Source organism: Empidonax traillii, unplaced genomic scaffold, assembly GCF_003031625.1.
Source record: "Empidonax traillii isolate 1590-97213 ecotype Southwest subspecies unplaced genomic scaffold, ASM303162v1 scaffold329:size853407, whole genome shotgun sequence".
Lineage (NCBI taxonomy): Eukaryota > Metazoa > Chordata > Aves > Passeriformes > Tyrannidae > Empidonax > Empidonax traillii.
Window position 1 is genome coordinate 646,498 of NW_020955522.1, and position 14,055 is coordinate 660,552.

General features: G+C 42.8%; 1 protein-coding gene across 7 annotated transcripts in view; it reads left to right on the forward strand.

The window, feature by feature from the left end:
- The window catches only part of GPM6B (glycoprotein M6B), a 112,205-nt gene that overhangs the window by 87,126 nt on the left and 11,024 nt on the right, over positions 1 to 14,055 (forward strand). For 6 of the 7 annotated variants that reach the window (XM_027891771.1, XM_027891769.1, XM_027891770.1 and 3 more), the window contains one exon: positions 10,819 to 11,005. In XM_027891771.1, coding sequence (XP_027747572.1) covers positions 10,819 to 11,005 — 187 coding nt within the window. Of the gene's footprint in view, positions 1 to 2,843; positions 2,926 to 10,818; positions 11,006 to 14,055 lie in introns of those variants that run through there. The other variant, XM_027891767.1, reaches the window with a different exon arrangement.

Here is a 14,055-nt window from a genome sequence, read left to right on the forward strand (position 1 = left end):
GAATACTTGACTCAATTTAAATTTCATTGTTAATGCTTGAAAGACAATAATATGTGGTGAGGGACAGCTTCCTTTTAACAGTGCTGCCCAATTGCTTCAAAACCATTTACAGGTGAGGTGTCATAGTATGGGTGTTTATGGCAATGAATCTATCAGACTCATCAGCCACTAAGGCAGAAATGACACTAATGCACATCTGACTTACTAGTCTCCTACAATATGTTTCCAAGACAATATTCCATAGTTTTGTTTGCATTTTTCCCTTGCTAGAAGCACTAAGTGCATATGTCAGAGTCTAAAGGAGGATTTCAGCTGAGGCTTTAATAAAAGGTTTGGTGATTCCACTTGCCCGTCCTTTTGATGGGCTTGAGACCTCAAAAAGATCCTGTTTTATTTTCCTGAAGCTGAATTTGAAGAGTCTGCGGGGGAAATTTGGTTTCGAAGCATCTCAGAAAGGCACCAAAAATCAAGCCTGTGATTGATTGCATTGGAAAATTCCAGTCTGCCTGAGGGTTAGCACAGTGAGGGATATATATGCTCAGAGATAGCATTTGCAGCTAGCTCTATGCAGCAATCCTCTTCCCTTTATGGAGCTGATTGACTGAAGCTTGCTTGACAGCTTGTTTGCTGGAGATGCCTGCCTCCGCACCAGAGACTTTAATAGCAATTGCAGGGAAACATTCACCAAAGCTTGCTGCCTCATCCTTCCCCTTTCCATTATATTTTCACATATTTGTTCTTTAGGATTCAGATGTTTATGGATTTCAAATGGCTCCTCCCCCTCTCCTTAAATACTTAGGTTGCCAAGTATGATCTCTATCTTCAATATCAATATTAATTTTGACCATATTTTATGAAAAAGTACCTGGGTGACAGACTTGGGGCTGCCACAAGATGTTCCCAAACTTCAGATCAGCGCACATGGGGTATTTTATACATAGAAGAAATGCTTCAGGAAGGAGCAATAGATTATGAATGCTGCCTTCTTGGGCTGTGGAAGACATGGAAGGAGCAGGCTGGATGCCTGGTTATCAGAGTCTTGTGCCCCTTCAGCTGTCCCCAGTGATGAGACATGTCCTTATGTGCTGGCACAGATGAGCCAGGACATGGAGATGCACAGCCTTCTGTTACAGCATCTGGGAGTCTGGCACCTAAAACGATGCTAGAAACCCTTGTTTAGGCAACTGAACCCTATTCAGTCTGCCTTGGGAATCCTTCTGAACTAACATGCAGGTAAATGTGGTGGCTGTCATGGAGGAGTTGAAGATGAAAGGGTTCTTGTTGATGGGGTAAAAAAACCCAGACCAACAAAGCCCAGAAATGTGAGTTCAAGGGAAGGTGCTTTAAATGGCTGCACTTAAATTTAAAAAGTTTTAGGCAGCAATGAAGTGCAGCTCTGAACAGGTCTTCAGTAAATCAGCCTTCCAGTGATGGATTAACCACTGTGAAATTATTGGTCTTTGCTCCTTTTCCTTAGACTGGAGGGAAGATGTCATCTCAGTCTCAACACAAGTCCCTGCTATAGCATGCCTTCCTTCAGTACTGGCCTACAGCTCCCCACTGCTGGGGAGCCTTTGCTGCTATGCTGAGATAACCTCTCTATTTCTTTGACAGGCTACATTATTTCTGGGATGCCTTTGCAGTATGGATATTTCTACTTTATTACTGACGGGAGCCCCTGGTGGTCTAGTGGTTAAGGCGCTGCGCTGCCGAGACCCGGGCTCAATTCCCAGTTAGGACACTCCCTGGGCAGATGGAGCTCGTTAGCCCTGTAAGGCAATCCATCTACGTCCTGAGGACCTCGCTGCCACCGTCCAAGCTCGCTTGGCCCCGGCAGATGAACCTCAGGATTAAAGGGTGGGCTCAGTTCCGCGCACACTGTGTCTCACCTAAAAAATCCAATGCGTAGGCTGGAAGGTGTAAAGACCTTCCCCGGTTCTTCGTTCACAAAGACTGGCCATTATTACTGACTCCGTCAGTGTCCAGATGGATATCACTCTGAGAGCACCTCTGGCAGTTCTCATGGCATCCATCTCTTCTCCCAGGGTCTCCATGTACAATATGATCTCCCTTCCACAATTTAAGCATGAGTCCAGCACTTGGGCAGCAAGGGAAGGGTCAGTGTGGGAGATTCACTGCAGTTCTGGATCCAAGATATCCCCAGAACACCTGCAAGCCTAATGAGCCTTTCAAAACGCCTAAAACAATTTTTCCCCAGGAAGCAGAGTACCATCTTTTTCTTTAGAAAGAGAAACTTTGCAATAGTTGTTTAACATGAGCTTAGCTGTAGGCACTCTTCCAGGCTGGGTGGGCGTTGTTTGCTTTATAGGATTCTTTCTTTTTTTTTTTTTTTCCCAAAATTTTCTTTTCCCAACAGCTGGGAGGTGTTTCATCCGCTTTGTGAGAGCATAAGGGCATGTGAATGTGGAGTATCTCTCTGAAACAGCCTGCTCCCTTACCAAAGCAAGCTTAAATTTTGGAAATAGTGTGGTGAGGACTCAGCTTGGGAAATATCTGCAAGAAAGCTGTTGCAGGGCAAAGGACTTCGGCAGTTATGTTTCAGGTTTCTTACTGCTCCTCTTGTTCCACAGTTGTGTAAACCCATAGTGGGGTAAATGTCTGGGAAAATTTTTGCATCTTCAGTTATCTGTTAAATTGAAAATTTACCTTTTGAATTCTTACATCTGTCAGGCTGGAATACATACACAGGTTTTAGGTCTTAGCTCTAGGGAGAGAGAGGTTGTGTTTCTGTTTGCTTCTTTGTAGCTAGGGAGGAGTCAACTGGGGAAGCAGTCTGTAGCAGTGGCTGAAATCCAGTGTGGCAAAAGTTTTGCTCTCCTGCTGAGTGCTGAAGGCTGATGGAAAGTGAGGTGAGTTACAGCTGGCAGAAAGGCGGAGGTAAGAGTCTCAACTCCAGTCTTCCAGGTAAGATGTTCACCTTTGATTAAAGTCATCTTTAAAAATCATGTCAGCCAAGTTACAGGTTGAATCAAGAAAATCCAAATGTTCTTACAGATTTTCTCAGAACTGCAGAAGTCGCCCACAGGATTGAAATGCTTAGGTGCTCTTGTGCTTCCCACACTGAGCTTGTCTAGACCTTCAGACATTTGAATATCTTTGGCAGTCTACCTGTCAGTTCATCTCTTTTGCCTCAAATTTCTCCAAAATTACCACCTGGGCTGGCACCTATTGAAGCAGCAGTTCTTGTGTGTTGACCCTACTTAGTGTTTCTCCAAAAAGACAAAAACAGGTGAAGCAAGGGGAAGGAGGGAAGGACGAGGGCAGAAAGGAAGAAAGATCTTCAGGCATGCTGACATGAGCAGTGAGTTGTTGATATGTCAGCTGAGAGTTACAGCCACAGTTTGGACCAGCAGCTGCCCTTGCTGGTGCAATGTGTTTGAACCTTGAGCTCTGCGTGTCAATGAGCACTTCCACATGCTCAGGCTGTGCTGAAGTCCCAAGGGTCATTTTGGATAATAAAACACAAGAACAAGTCTCCAGGAGGAATTATGCCAAAGCTTTTATCAATAATACTCAATCTGTCCCTTATGAGAGAAGTCTCTTTAAATCACCAGCTTAACTTTTTGTTCTGCAGAAGTAGTTAGAGCTAAAACATATTCCTCCTCAAGAATTCCCATGGAAACCTGTTTGAAGTAAGGCCCCCTGGTGGTCTAGAGAGTAAAGGCGCTGCGCTGTCACCACAGAGACCCGGGTTCGATTCCCAGTCAGGACACTCCCCAGGCAGATGGAGCTCGTTAGCCCTGTAAGGCAATCCATCTACGTCCTGAGGACCTCGCTGCCACCGTCCAAACTCGCTTGGCCCCGGCAGATGAACCTCAGGATTAAAGGGTGGGCTCAGTTCCGCGCACACTGTGTCTCACTTAAAAAATCCAATGCGCAGGCTGGAAGGTGCAAAGACCTTCCCCGGTTCTTTGTTTGCGAAGACTGGCCATTACATTACAAGGCCTTTTCCAAAGTATAACCTAGATCTTTTTCTTCTGCTGTGGTTTCCACTGTTTCATAGGCCAAAAGTAAAACAGAGAACACATGAATTAAAATAAACAAAGTTCTGCCTGATCTTTGTCCAAGAGCAGTAAAGGTGGACAAGAGCAATACTCTTGTCCCACTGTCCCGTGGGGCAGTGAAGTTCTTCCCATCTAGGTCTTACTCTGTGCTCTCACACAACAGACACCTGGGATGGACACTTGCAATATGTATGGATATAGTGATTCCTATTTTGTAGATTTCACTGTCTGAAAAAGATGACTTCACAACACCTGTGAGCTTAATGAGCCTGGTAGAGGCTGGGAATGATATAGATGAGGAGTGTGTGTATTTCACTAAATTTGAAGGTAAACTAGATAAGGTCTGTAAAAAACCATTCCAGTCGTGTCTTTGCATGAAATGGGTTTGCTTTCTGTAGTGTGAATGAAATTTTGTTTATATAAGAAGTGCTGGTTTGGAAAGAAGAGATTTGAAGGGAAAAAAAAAAAGGTTATGATTACTGTTGTCTGTTTTTAGAGTCTTCTCTGCATCATTTAACAACATCCAGAAGAAACAAATCTTGCCTGGGTAAAAACAGCCTTTTCTCCAATTTGAATGTCATGCTTTCCATAGTGAAAGGAAGAAAAAATTTAGCTTTTGCTGTGCATGAACATTTGTAACCTCTGCAAGGTTGTTTGATTTGTTTGGGCTTATTTGTTTGTGGGTTTTTTTGTTAATCATGGTAGCAAAAATGTCCTTGATTTTAAACCTGTGCTTATTGTATTTTTGGTGACATATTAAGGAGCCACCTATTTTTGTTATGTATACAATACCACAGAGATACTCGGTGCTCTGTGGATTTGAAAAGAGGTTTGCTAATGGTGCTTCCAGGCTGTGAAATGCTTGTTCTTAGTGTGCACCAGTTCTCCTGCTTTCTCTGTGTTGGTTTCCAGCACACAGGAGGTGTGAACAAGGACTTTTAGTTCTCTGCTACACATAATATGGAAGCATCTAACTGCTGACAGAGAATAAATACCTTCTCAGAAGTGGGGAACTGGCTGTATGACAGTTCTGAAACCAAGTGTCTTGCATCCGTATCAAGAATATCTAGAGAAGATGCAATTAAGGCTGATAACCTCCAGAAATGAGCTTCATGTTCTTCAAGTTTTCTGGCTCTCATGAGTTACTTTTCACTATAAGTCAATTTCACAACTTTTAATTTGGGTGGTACAAAAAGGCAAAATTAGGAAATATCAAACTTGAAAGGAAGTTTTCTGTGGAAGAGCTTTAAGATGTTTGAGGGAGGAGAAGAAAGGATTTTCTCTGTTTGAGCTCATAATTTATTTAGTCTGTTTAAAGTTAATCCAAAAGTGTGGTGAGTGAGCATTTATTGTAAGTACGTGTTTAGCTTTGTGTCACGTTTTGTAAATCAGCAAAATTTAAGATGAACGGGAATGGGCAGAGACAGAGCTTTAACAAAGACTTCCAGTTCATTTAACACAGAGCCTTTTTTTATTTAGTGCCCTTATTAAAGCATGGAGAGATATTTGACACATGCTTTAAAGTTACCCTTGTAAGGTTAAGTGTTTTATCTTATTGTACTGTTGCCACTGACTCCTAGCTGCAGGTGTGCATGACAGATGTGAGAAGTAAAGTTATCTTACTGCCAGGTACTGGCCTAGTCTCACACAGAGAAGAAAGAGGTAAATTCTAATTTTGCTTCTGAGGTATTATTGTATTCTCACATCCCTCACAGCTTCTCCTGTAACTGTCAGTCATGCTGTAAGGTAGGAAAATGTACATCCTAGCATGCATAAGCCATTTAGTGTGGAAATTTAAAAAAAAAAAAAAAAAAGACAAGTAGGAGGCAGATAGAAAAATTGGTATTTGCTTTCATTGACATAATGTTCATTTTCTGACAAAAATCCATGGTGGTTTAGGACTCTGATGGTATTATTCACACTTGGTATTGGGTAATCTTCAGCACTGGGGAAGCAGGAGGTGAATATCAAGTCCTGAGTTCTCTTACATTTATTTGAGAATTAAGAGTAATGCTGCCAACACTAGGCTCCTGTGGATGTGTAATAGTAAGCCTGATTTACATTTGATGGCTGCATTTAAGATGTTATCTAATGCTTTTTCTTTCCTTGGATTCTTGCAATCTTCTTTTTGTTAAAAGTTTCTCCCCCTGTGCTCCTTGGGCTGTGGTGCTGAAGCTAACAGAGATTGTGGTCCTGTGGTGGAACATGATGTGTTATTTCTACCATGTATTAACTGGACAGGTGTCTAACATACCACGATTTCTAAAAATGCATTATACAGTTACAGGAAGTAAGTGATGAGGAAAAAATGGTGCCCATTGCTTTATCTTTCAGAATACCAGGACAGATTTATGGGAGAGGGAGCTACTAAACTTCTAAGGAAAAGAGAGTGGAAACTAACTCAGAAAACAAACACAGGAGCCTGGAGGTTTAGGTCCATAAAATTGAGAGCTTTTCAAACTTCCTTTCAGGTTTTCTTTGTTCCTTGTTTTAATTCCTTAGTGACCTTGACTATGGGCTCAGTGGTTAATGCCTGAGATACATCGCGGCACAAGTTCAACCTAATAGGAGTTTGGGACATTAAGGGAAGAGGCTGGTTTTCTGTCCAGGAGATGTGGACACTCTTCCTTTACATCATGTTTTCCATGCTGTGCTTTGTGGGACAGCTCTGTGAACACTTGTCTGTCTCAGCTCTTCAAATCTGCGCTTCAAGAACTGATGTGTGAACTTCTAGAGCAAGCCCTAGAAATAGTAAAGAAAGCTACCTGATTCCATTCTCTTGTCATTTCCAAACAACAGATTTTACCTTAGTAGGATGAGTTACAGTCTGAGAATTGCCTCTTCTTCTCTTTTATTTTAAGACCTCTTTCCATTAATTCTCTACTACCTTGCTATTCTGAGTTTAAATCTTGAAGCTGTACCTAAAATAACAAGGAAGGTTTAGCCAAACAGTCACCATTTGGCATGGAAATTTGAATGGCTAAGACCCTGCCTATGTGCAGTAGCGTGTACGCTGCTGGGTAGATTTTATAATTGTTCTTCATACATTAAGCAATCAATTGCCGATTTATGTACATATGTAGGTTCATCCTTTACCAATTTCCTGTGACTGATAGCTTCCAGGAGATAAAAAGAATAGCCGGTTCCTGTTTCTTTCTCTTCGCTTTATTTTTGTCCTTTAGCAAGAATATTTGTGTGTGTGTGTGTGTGTGTGTGTGCGCGTTTAATAGCATTCATTCCCTAGAGAATAATCTCAGTCTTTGTTTTAGCTGGCCTCCTTCTGAGAGTGTGTTAAATCTGTAGCCAAGATCACAGGCAGCTCTGGGCAAATCATTGGGCTGTTATTAACCTGCCTCCATGGCAACTGCTGCTCACCAGCCTGAGGACAAAAAATGTTTTTATTCTGCTGAGTTGCACAAAAGGTTCTAGTGATGCCTTGCACAAAATGGTCATTGAAAGGGGAGATGCGGTGATGTGTGTTTATGCTCTACAGTTTCATATTTAAATCATTTTACATTGTTATATTGGGAGTGGCTATACAGCTGAAAAGTTCAGTATTTTGGCCATATGGAAAGTGAAAATTAGCAGAAAATTAGAACTAAACTTATTTTCATACAACTTTTGTCAGCTTGAGTTCACAGGCCTTCAGCCTACAGTTGTCACCAGCGTGTTTGCAAATTGTTTTGTGAACATGAACTAGGCAAATATCATCATGGGTTTCCAGTTGTAATATATGAAGATAGTCACTGACTTAGGGTTACAGAGAGAGATCATAAGGCAGGTTTCCTGGAAAGCTTTCATTTTTTAAGAAATCCTCTGATTTGCTTCAGTGTTTGTTAGGGAAGCTTGGTAAGTGTATCTTAGTTCTTGATGAGCTTCAAATTGTAGCAGGTTTTGAAAGCTGCTCTTGGCAGTACTGTTTTAGGTTTATGTTAAAACAAAAATTACAAAATCAGTTATATTGCTCAGGCTAGGCATGGATTTAATCTGCTCATAAAGAGTTGTCACAGTGGGATCTGGGGGAAGGTCTGGCAGCCCCAGCACTGTGATGAGGTTGTGTCCCACAGTTAGTTACCCTCTGGCAGGAGGCTGTGCCGCTCTGCTGTCAATTTGTTTGCAGAATGACTATGTATGGATGGATGTTGTCACTTGGGATGCTTCATGCACTTGCAAGCTGGCTGCATGCTATTTCCAGGTATACTGAAGTCCCTCCGATTCCTGCTTTAGTGTTGGGGTAAAGGTGAGTAGTTCCTGCAGGTCCACATGTGAATGTAGTTTTCTCTACCTTGCTCAAAATAATGTGGTTGCTTTGGGCACCTCTTCGGGCAGCCCTTGGCCATGGTCTGCCCTGATAAAATGAAGGCCACCCAAATACTCTGGTGCCTTTTCACCTGAGTTTTAAAAGAAGACAAAGAGTATGGCCAGAAGATGCTCTGTGCAGCTGCCAGTGGCTGCAAGGTGAAAGAGGGTCTGCCACTGTTGGCTTGTGTTCGAGGTTCTGTGGATTAGTGGCAGATACTGTCATGTATTTGGGTAAGGGATCCAACAAACTCCCCAGGGCAAATGTTCTGCCAGTGGCTTGGAAAGCCGGCTGTGCGGTGTGGGGTACTGGGAGGACAGGTACCTAGTTAGAGAGTGTTAAATGTCAATCCTGGGTCTACACCAGTTTTTAGTTTTGTCAAGCAGGCTGCTCCCATTATCTGAGACCAGCAGCTTTTCTTTTGGATCTTGTCAGTCCCTTGGTTTACTTCCAACTGTTTTTATTTCCTGTCTTTGATGGGATCCTTCTGCACAGCACTCTGTGGGATCAGCATAATTTAGGTGATCAATCTCCTCCACACTGAGCAGTGATCTGGCGTTTGGTCACCTTCTGCTTTAGGAGTGCAGCCCGAAAGGTACTTTGTTTTGTACTGGGCTGTGGCCATGTGTGTTGAGCATTGTCTGCTGGGTTGGAGCGTGGTTACTCTTGGATAATCCTTCATGGCTAATCCTGCACCAGGTGCAAGCATTTCTTGGATTAACTCTGGGAGGCTTGGGCCTGACCCATGAGCAGATGCTGCGGAGGCAAGCCAGCCTCATGTGTATGACTGCTGTTGCATGGGGCTTGTGAGCTGCACTCAGGCAGATTCCCCAAAGAAGAGGATTGCTCGGCAAGGTCTGGTATCTGAATTCAACTTTGGACTTCTGTGATAAAATGAGACCCAGAGATTATTTCCTCTGAAAGCATGCATTTGGATTTTGTTTGCCCCTACACTGCTGAGCTGCAGTGTTTGTTCATTCTGCAGTATTTTTGTCATGAAGATAGTTCTGACTGAATGGACTCCAGCTGTGGGCTAGAGTATAAAAGCTTCCCAGGCTTGTTTCTATACAATTAAATCTTGTCTGCAACTAGTGAAGTGGCGTTTCATAAGTCATTTCGATAGTGATAACTGCTTAAGCCTGACTAGAGCACTTGCCAGTGACTGTCTAAAAGAAGAGTTTCTCACTTATGAAATGGAAAAGTTTTCAATTATCGGATGCATATTATTCACGGAAGTGCTTCATGAAGTGCCTGCTCTGCAACTCATTCGCTAATGGGAAAGGGAGGGGGATAAAAATAAACTTGCCTCGTGTGGTGGCTGGAGGCTTGCTGATCTTTGTAAGGCATTCTTTGGGTGGGAAGGTGTGATGTGATGTACTCATTCACCAGCTGTTTCCTTGCCTTCGAATGCTTTGTCCCTGTAGCTCCTTGCCGTAGAAGCAGCGGGCTGTTCCTGCGACGTGCAACGCTGGTCGCTCCATTAAGCGTTGTCTTAATGGCTTGTGTTTTGCGTAGTTGTATGAAATGCACATTAATGGAGACAGCTTAATGCCATCACCCTGAAGTAATGAATTGGTATGGATTGCCATTACCATTATAGCGCAGTTAAAAGCTGTGCTTGTTTCCGATTTACATTCCCCAGCTTTGTAAGCAGATGGGTTTTCAGGCCACGCAGTTGGAAGGAACCTGGCAATTCAGCTTGCAACCTCCTTATTATAGTGTTCATACAAACAGCAGTTCTAGGGGGTGTTTTGTTAACTCAGGCTGCTTAAATGATGCATTTCAGTTGACTATGCTACTGCAAACTGTATTCAGGGATCACTGTAAATCCAGTGTATCCTATAAAGCTGGAAATGTATTGTAATACATTTCTGCTGCCCTCAATAAAAATTGTTATTCTTTGGTCCCCATTTAATTTTTCCATTGTTAAAGTATTTGTATCCCTACAACCTGATATTGATTTATATAAAAAGATAATTTGGGAGTCATGGGAGAGCATAGGGTAGTTAAGTTTTGCAGACCTAAATGTGTTCCTCTTCCAATGAAAGTGCAAACTCTTTCTTTTCCAAAAGGCTTCATTGTCTTCAGTATTTGCTTCTCTGACTCCCAGAATGTTGCCAGCATAGCTGATGCTCCTGCCATTGGTAATGCTGAAACGTGGTGAGCTCTGTATGAGCAGCTGAATTGTAGTGGATCACTTTAGACAGTGATTTTTTTTCTTTTTCCATTTCATAGGCTGTTTCATCGATCTCCTCTTGATTCTGTAAAGAGAGGAGCACTCAGCCCACTTTCTGGGCTTTGAGTCCGTACCAACAGATCTGTAGGTCACTGCTTTAGAGGGTGATGCTGTCTTGTACCACCTATAGATTTTTTGCTTAGCATGTCAATGCCTTTTAATCCCTGTGGCTTTTACCAAGTGGAGGACAAATATTCTTTTCCTCATAATTTGCTTTTTGCTCATGACGTTTCTTTTGCTTTCTCTCTTCTGCTTAGGTTGCTTTGAATGTTGCATTAAGTGCCTAGGAGGAGTGCCATATGCTTCGCTCGTGGCAACCATTCTCTGCTTCTCGGGGGTAGCGTTGTTTTGTGGCTGTGGCCACGTGGCGCTCACGGGAACCGTGTCTATTCTCGAGCAGCACTTCTCCACGACTGCCAGTGACCATGCTTTGCTGAGTGAAGTGTAAGTATGCCTCCCGTTTCCATTATTCATCATAACACCCTCATGCTAAATGAGTAGAGATGGATTCAGACTTCCGCCTCCATTCCTGAGTGTTCGGTTGCTTGTTTTCCTAGCAGCAGTCGGTAGTTTATTGGTGTTCACATACAAAGAACCCAAGTGTGTATCCTGCTAAACCAGTTTATATGGGGATCAGTACTATTTAATATCTTCATCAATATCATAAACAGGGTGCTGAGTGCACCCTCAGCAGATTTGCAGATGACACCAAGCTGAGTGGTGCAGTTTGTTCACCTGAAACAAAGGATGCCATCCAAAGGGACCTTGAAAGCCTTGAGAAGTGGGACTGTGTGGACCTCATGATGTCCACCAAGGCCAAGTGCAAGGTGCTGCACACGGGTCAGGGCAATGCCCAGTATCAGTACATGCTGACAGATGAAGGGATTGAGAACAGCCTGACAAAAGAAGGACTTGGGGGTGCTTGTGGATGAAATGCTGGCCATGAGCTGGCAACGTGTGCTCACAACCCAGAAAGCCAATTTTATCCTGGGCTGCATCAAAAACAGCATGGCCAGCAGGGCAAGGGATGTGATTCTGCTCCTCCTCTCCTCTCTGGTGAGACCCCACCTGGAATACCGTGTCCAGCTCAGGGGTCCTCAGCACAGGAAAGACATGGACCTGTTGGAGTGAGTTCAGAGGAGGCCACAAAGATGATCAGAGGGCTGGAGCACCTCTCCTATGAAGACAGGCTGAGAGAGTTGGGGCTGCTCAGCCTGGAAAAGAGAAGGCTCTGGGGAGATTCTATAACAGCCTTTCAGTACCTAAAGGGGCCAACAAGAAAGCTGGAGAGGGACTTTTTACCAGGGGCTATTGTGACAAAACAAGAGATAACAATTTTAATCTGAGAGTAGGTTTAGTGTTTGTTGATTACATAAAGTTGGAAGGAATGACAGGAATAACAGGGAAGCATGGTTCTGTCCATCCCCCCTCAGAAGCAGCTGGACTCGTATATGAGAAAAAGCTGGAGAGGTCTGCAAACATAGCCTTTGGACATAATCACTGGTGAAATATTTGGGTCTTTTATGCTCCCAAGACTTCCCCGTGAGGCCAGAGGAAGGTCTGGAGTGCTGCATCAGGGCCTGTGCTCAGCACTCAGCCCCACCTGCATGCCATGCATGTCTGTGAGAGGGGGCCCTTGTGGTAAGCACTGTGGGCATGGCACATGTAGGGGTGCATGGGCAGCAAGCAAAGCACCTTTAATTTGCTTACCTGTCCCAAAGGCCCAGGATTTGGGTCTTTGATATCTGAAGATTTTGGTATCAGGGTCCAATGCAGCACACTTAATTCTCCTTAATTTGTTTTTAATTTCTGTTATCACTGACTGGCTTTATGTGCTTCCAACTGGCATAGACCTTACAGTTTGCTGCATGCCCCCCCTTTCACTGGTGTCAGGCCCACAGCACCTTTCCAGAGCTTCCCCCCTCCATTAGATGCTCTGTGCCCAGACCTGCTCTGGGACTGCTCCCCAGTGGGGTCCCCCATCCCAGCACTGCCCACACTCAGTCCCTGCTGTGGCTGGGCAGTGCATCCCCAGCTTCAGTGCATGAGCCTCAAGGACCCTGCAGTTATCCACAACTTTTAGTGAGAAACTGTAAGCAGCTGTTCTTCAGTAACTGAATAATAAAACACTCTGTGCTGGTATCAGTCTTCATTTGAGCAAAATAGAAGGAATTGCAAAAGCAGCAGTAACAGGCAGCAAGTTTTACATTTTGGGGAATGGTTGACAGTGTTTCCTGTCAAGTCAGCATCAGCAGCTGGGGAAATGCATAATTCCTACCAAAGCAGCTCAGGGCTCGAGTTCTGTGGAGTCAAGGAGGTGGCAAGGCAAAAGAAATGTTAGAAAGGGGCAAATAATTTAAGTCTAACAGAGACATAAAATAAATAAGAAGTACGTTAGTAAGACACCCTTTGGAAAAGACTTTTTTAACCAGTTTTCCTATTACTAAGTTCTGCTAACATGCATTAAGTCTCTCCTAGACTCTTAATGATGCTGAAATTAATTCTTCTGTACTCTCTTAAGTCCTGAACTAATTTTTTTGTGCTTTACAGGTGCAACAGATTTATCCTGTTATTTTTAATCAGTTTGGAAAACAAATATTAACACTTCCCACATAAAATTTTAAATGAGCAATATCCTATTTTTATACAAGGATAACATTTAACTATATAAATGGTGGTCCATTCTCTTTAAGCTAAAACATGCATATGCTCCTCGGAGATCTGTACTAGCAGCTATTTAATGGAGAGTGGCAGGAATTGGAAAAAAAATCTGAGGAAAATATATTTATCCTTAGAAAACTGGTAGTGTGGCTGCATAAAATTAACCTCTTTGTTCTGTGAATAACTTCATCAAAAATAACCCTCCCATCAATCAAATTACTTCTAAGAAGTTCTGGGGAAGTTTTACTAATAACAAAGTATTACTTTTGGAGACCAGAAGTGTTGTATGGAAGATCTGGCATTCTGGTCCTTCAAAACAATTGGCTTCAGATATTAAATCTGATTGATAATATTCAGAAGTTATTCTTTCCATTTACCTATTCTATCATTGCAGATGGTAGGTTTTTTAAGGAATTGAGAACTTTCTCAAATAATACCTGAGAGAAGTGCTTACACTATGTGCCCTGAGATCTTTTTTCCTCTGGGTGGTTCCAGAGTACCTAAAATGGAAGCATTTTCTACATAATTCTTTAATTAAAAAAAAAAAATATTTACATTGTAGGGAGCTCAACACTGTTGTGACTCAAGGCACTGAAACTACCTGCTCACTTGGAAGTACCCTTCTAGACTGTAGAGCAAACCATTCCTCCTCAGGAGAAGTCACTGCTCACTGCACACTCACTGAGTTTTGTATCAGACAAATACTGTTGAATTTAGAAATTTTTGCAAACATAAATTAACTGGATTTTACAAGTAAAAATAGTGAATTTCAGGGACTGCTTCTTTTCCCAAAGAATTACCATGGTAGTTCAGCCAGGAGTTCAGCTCCAGGT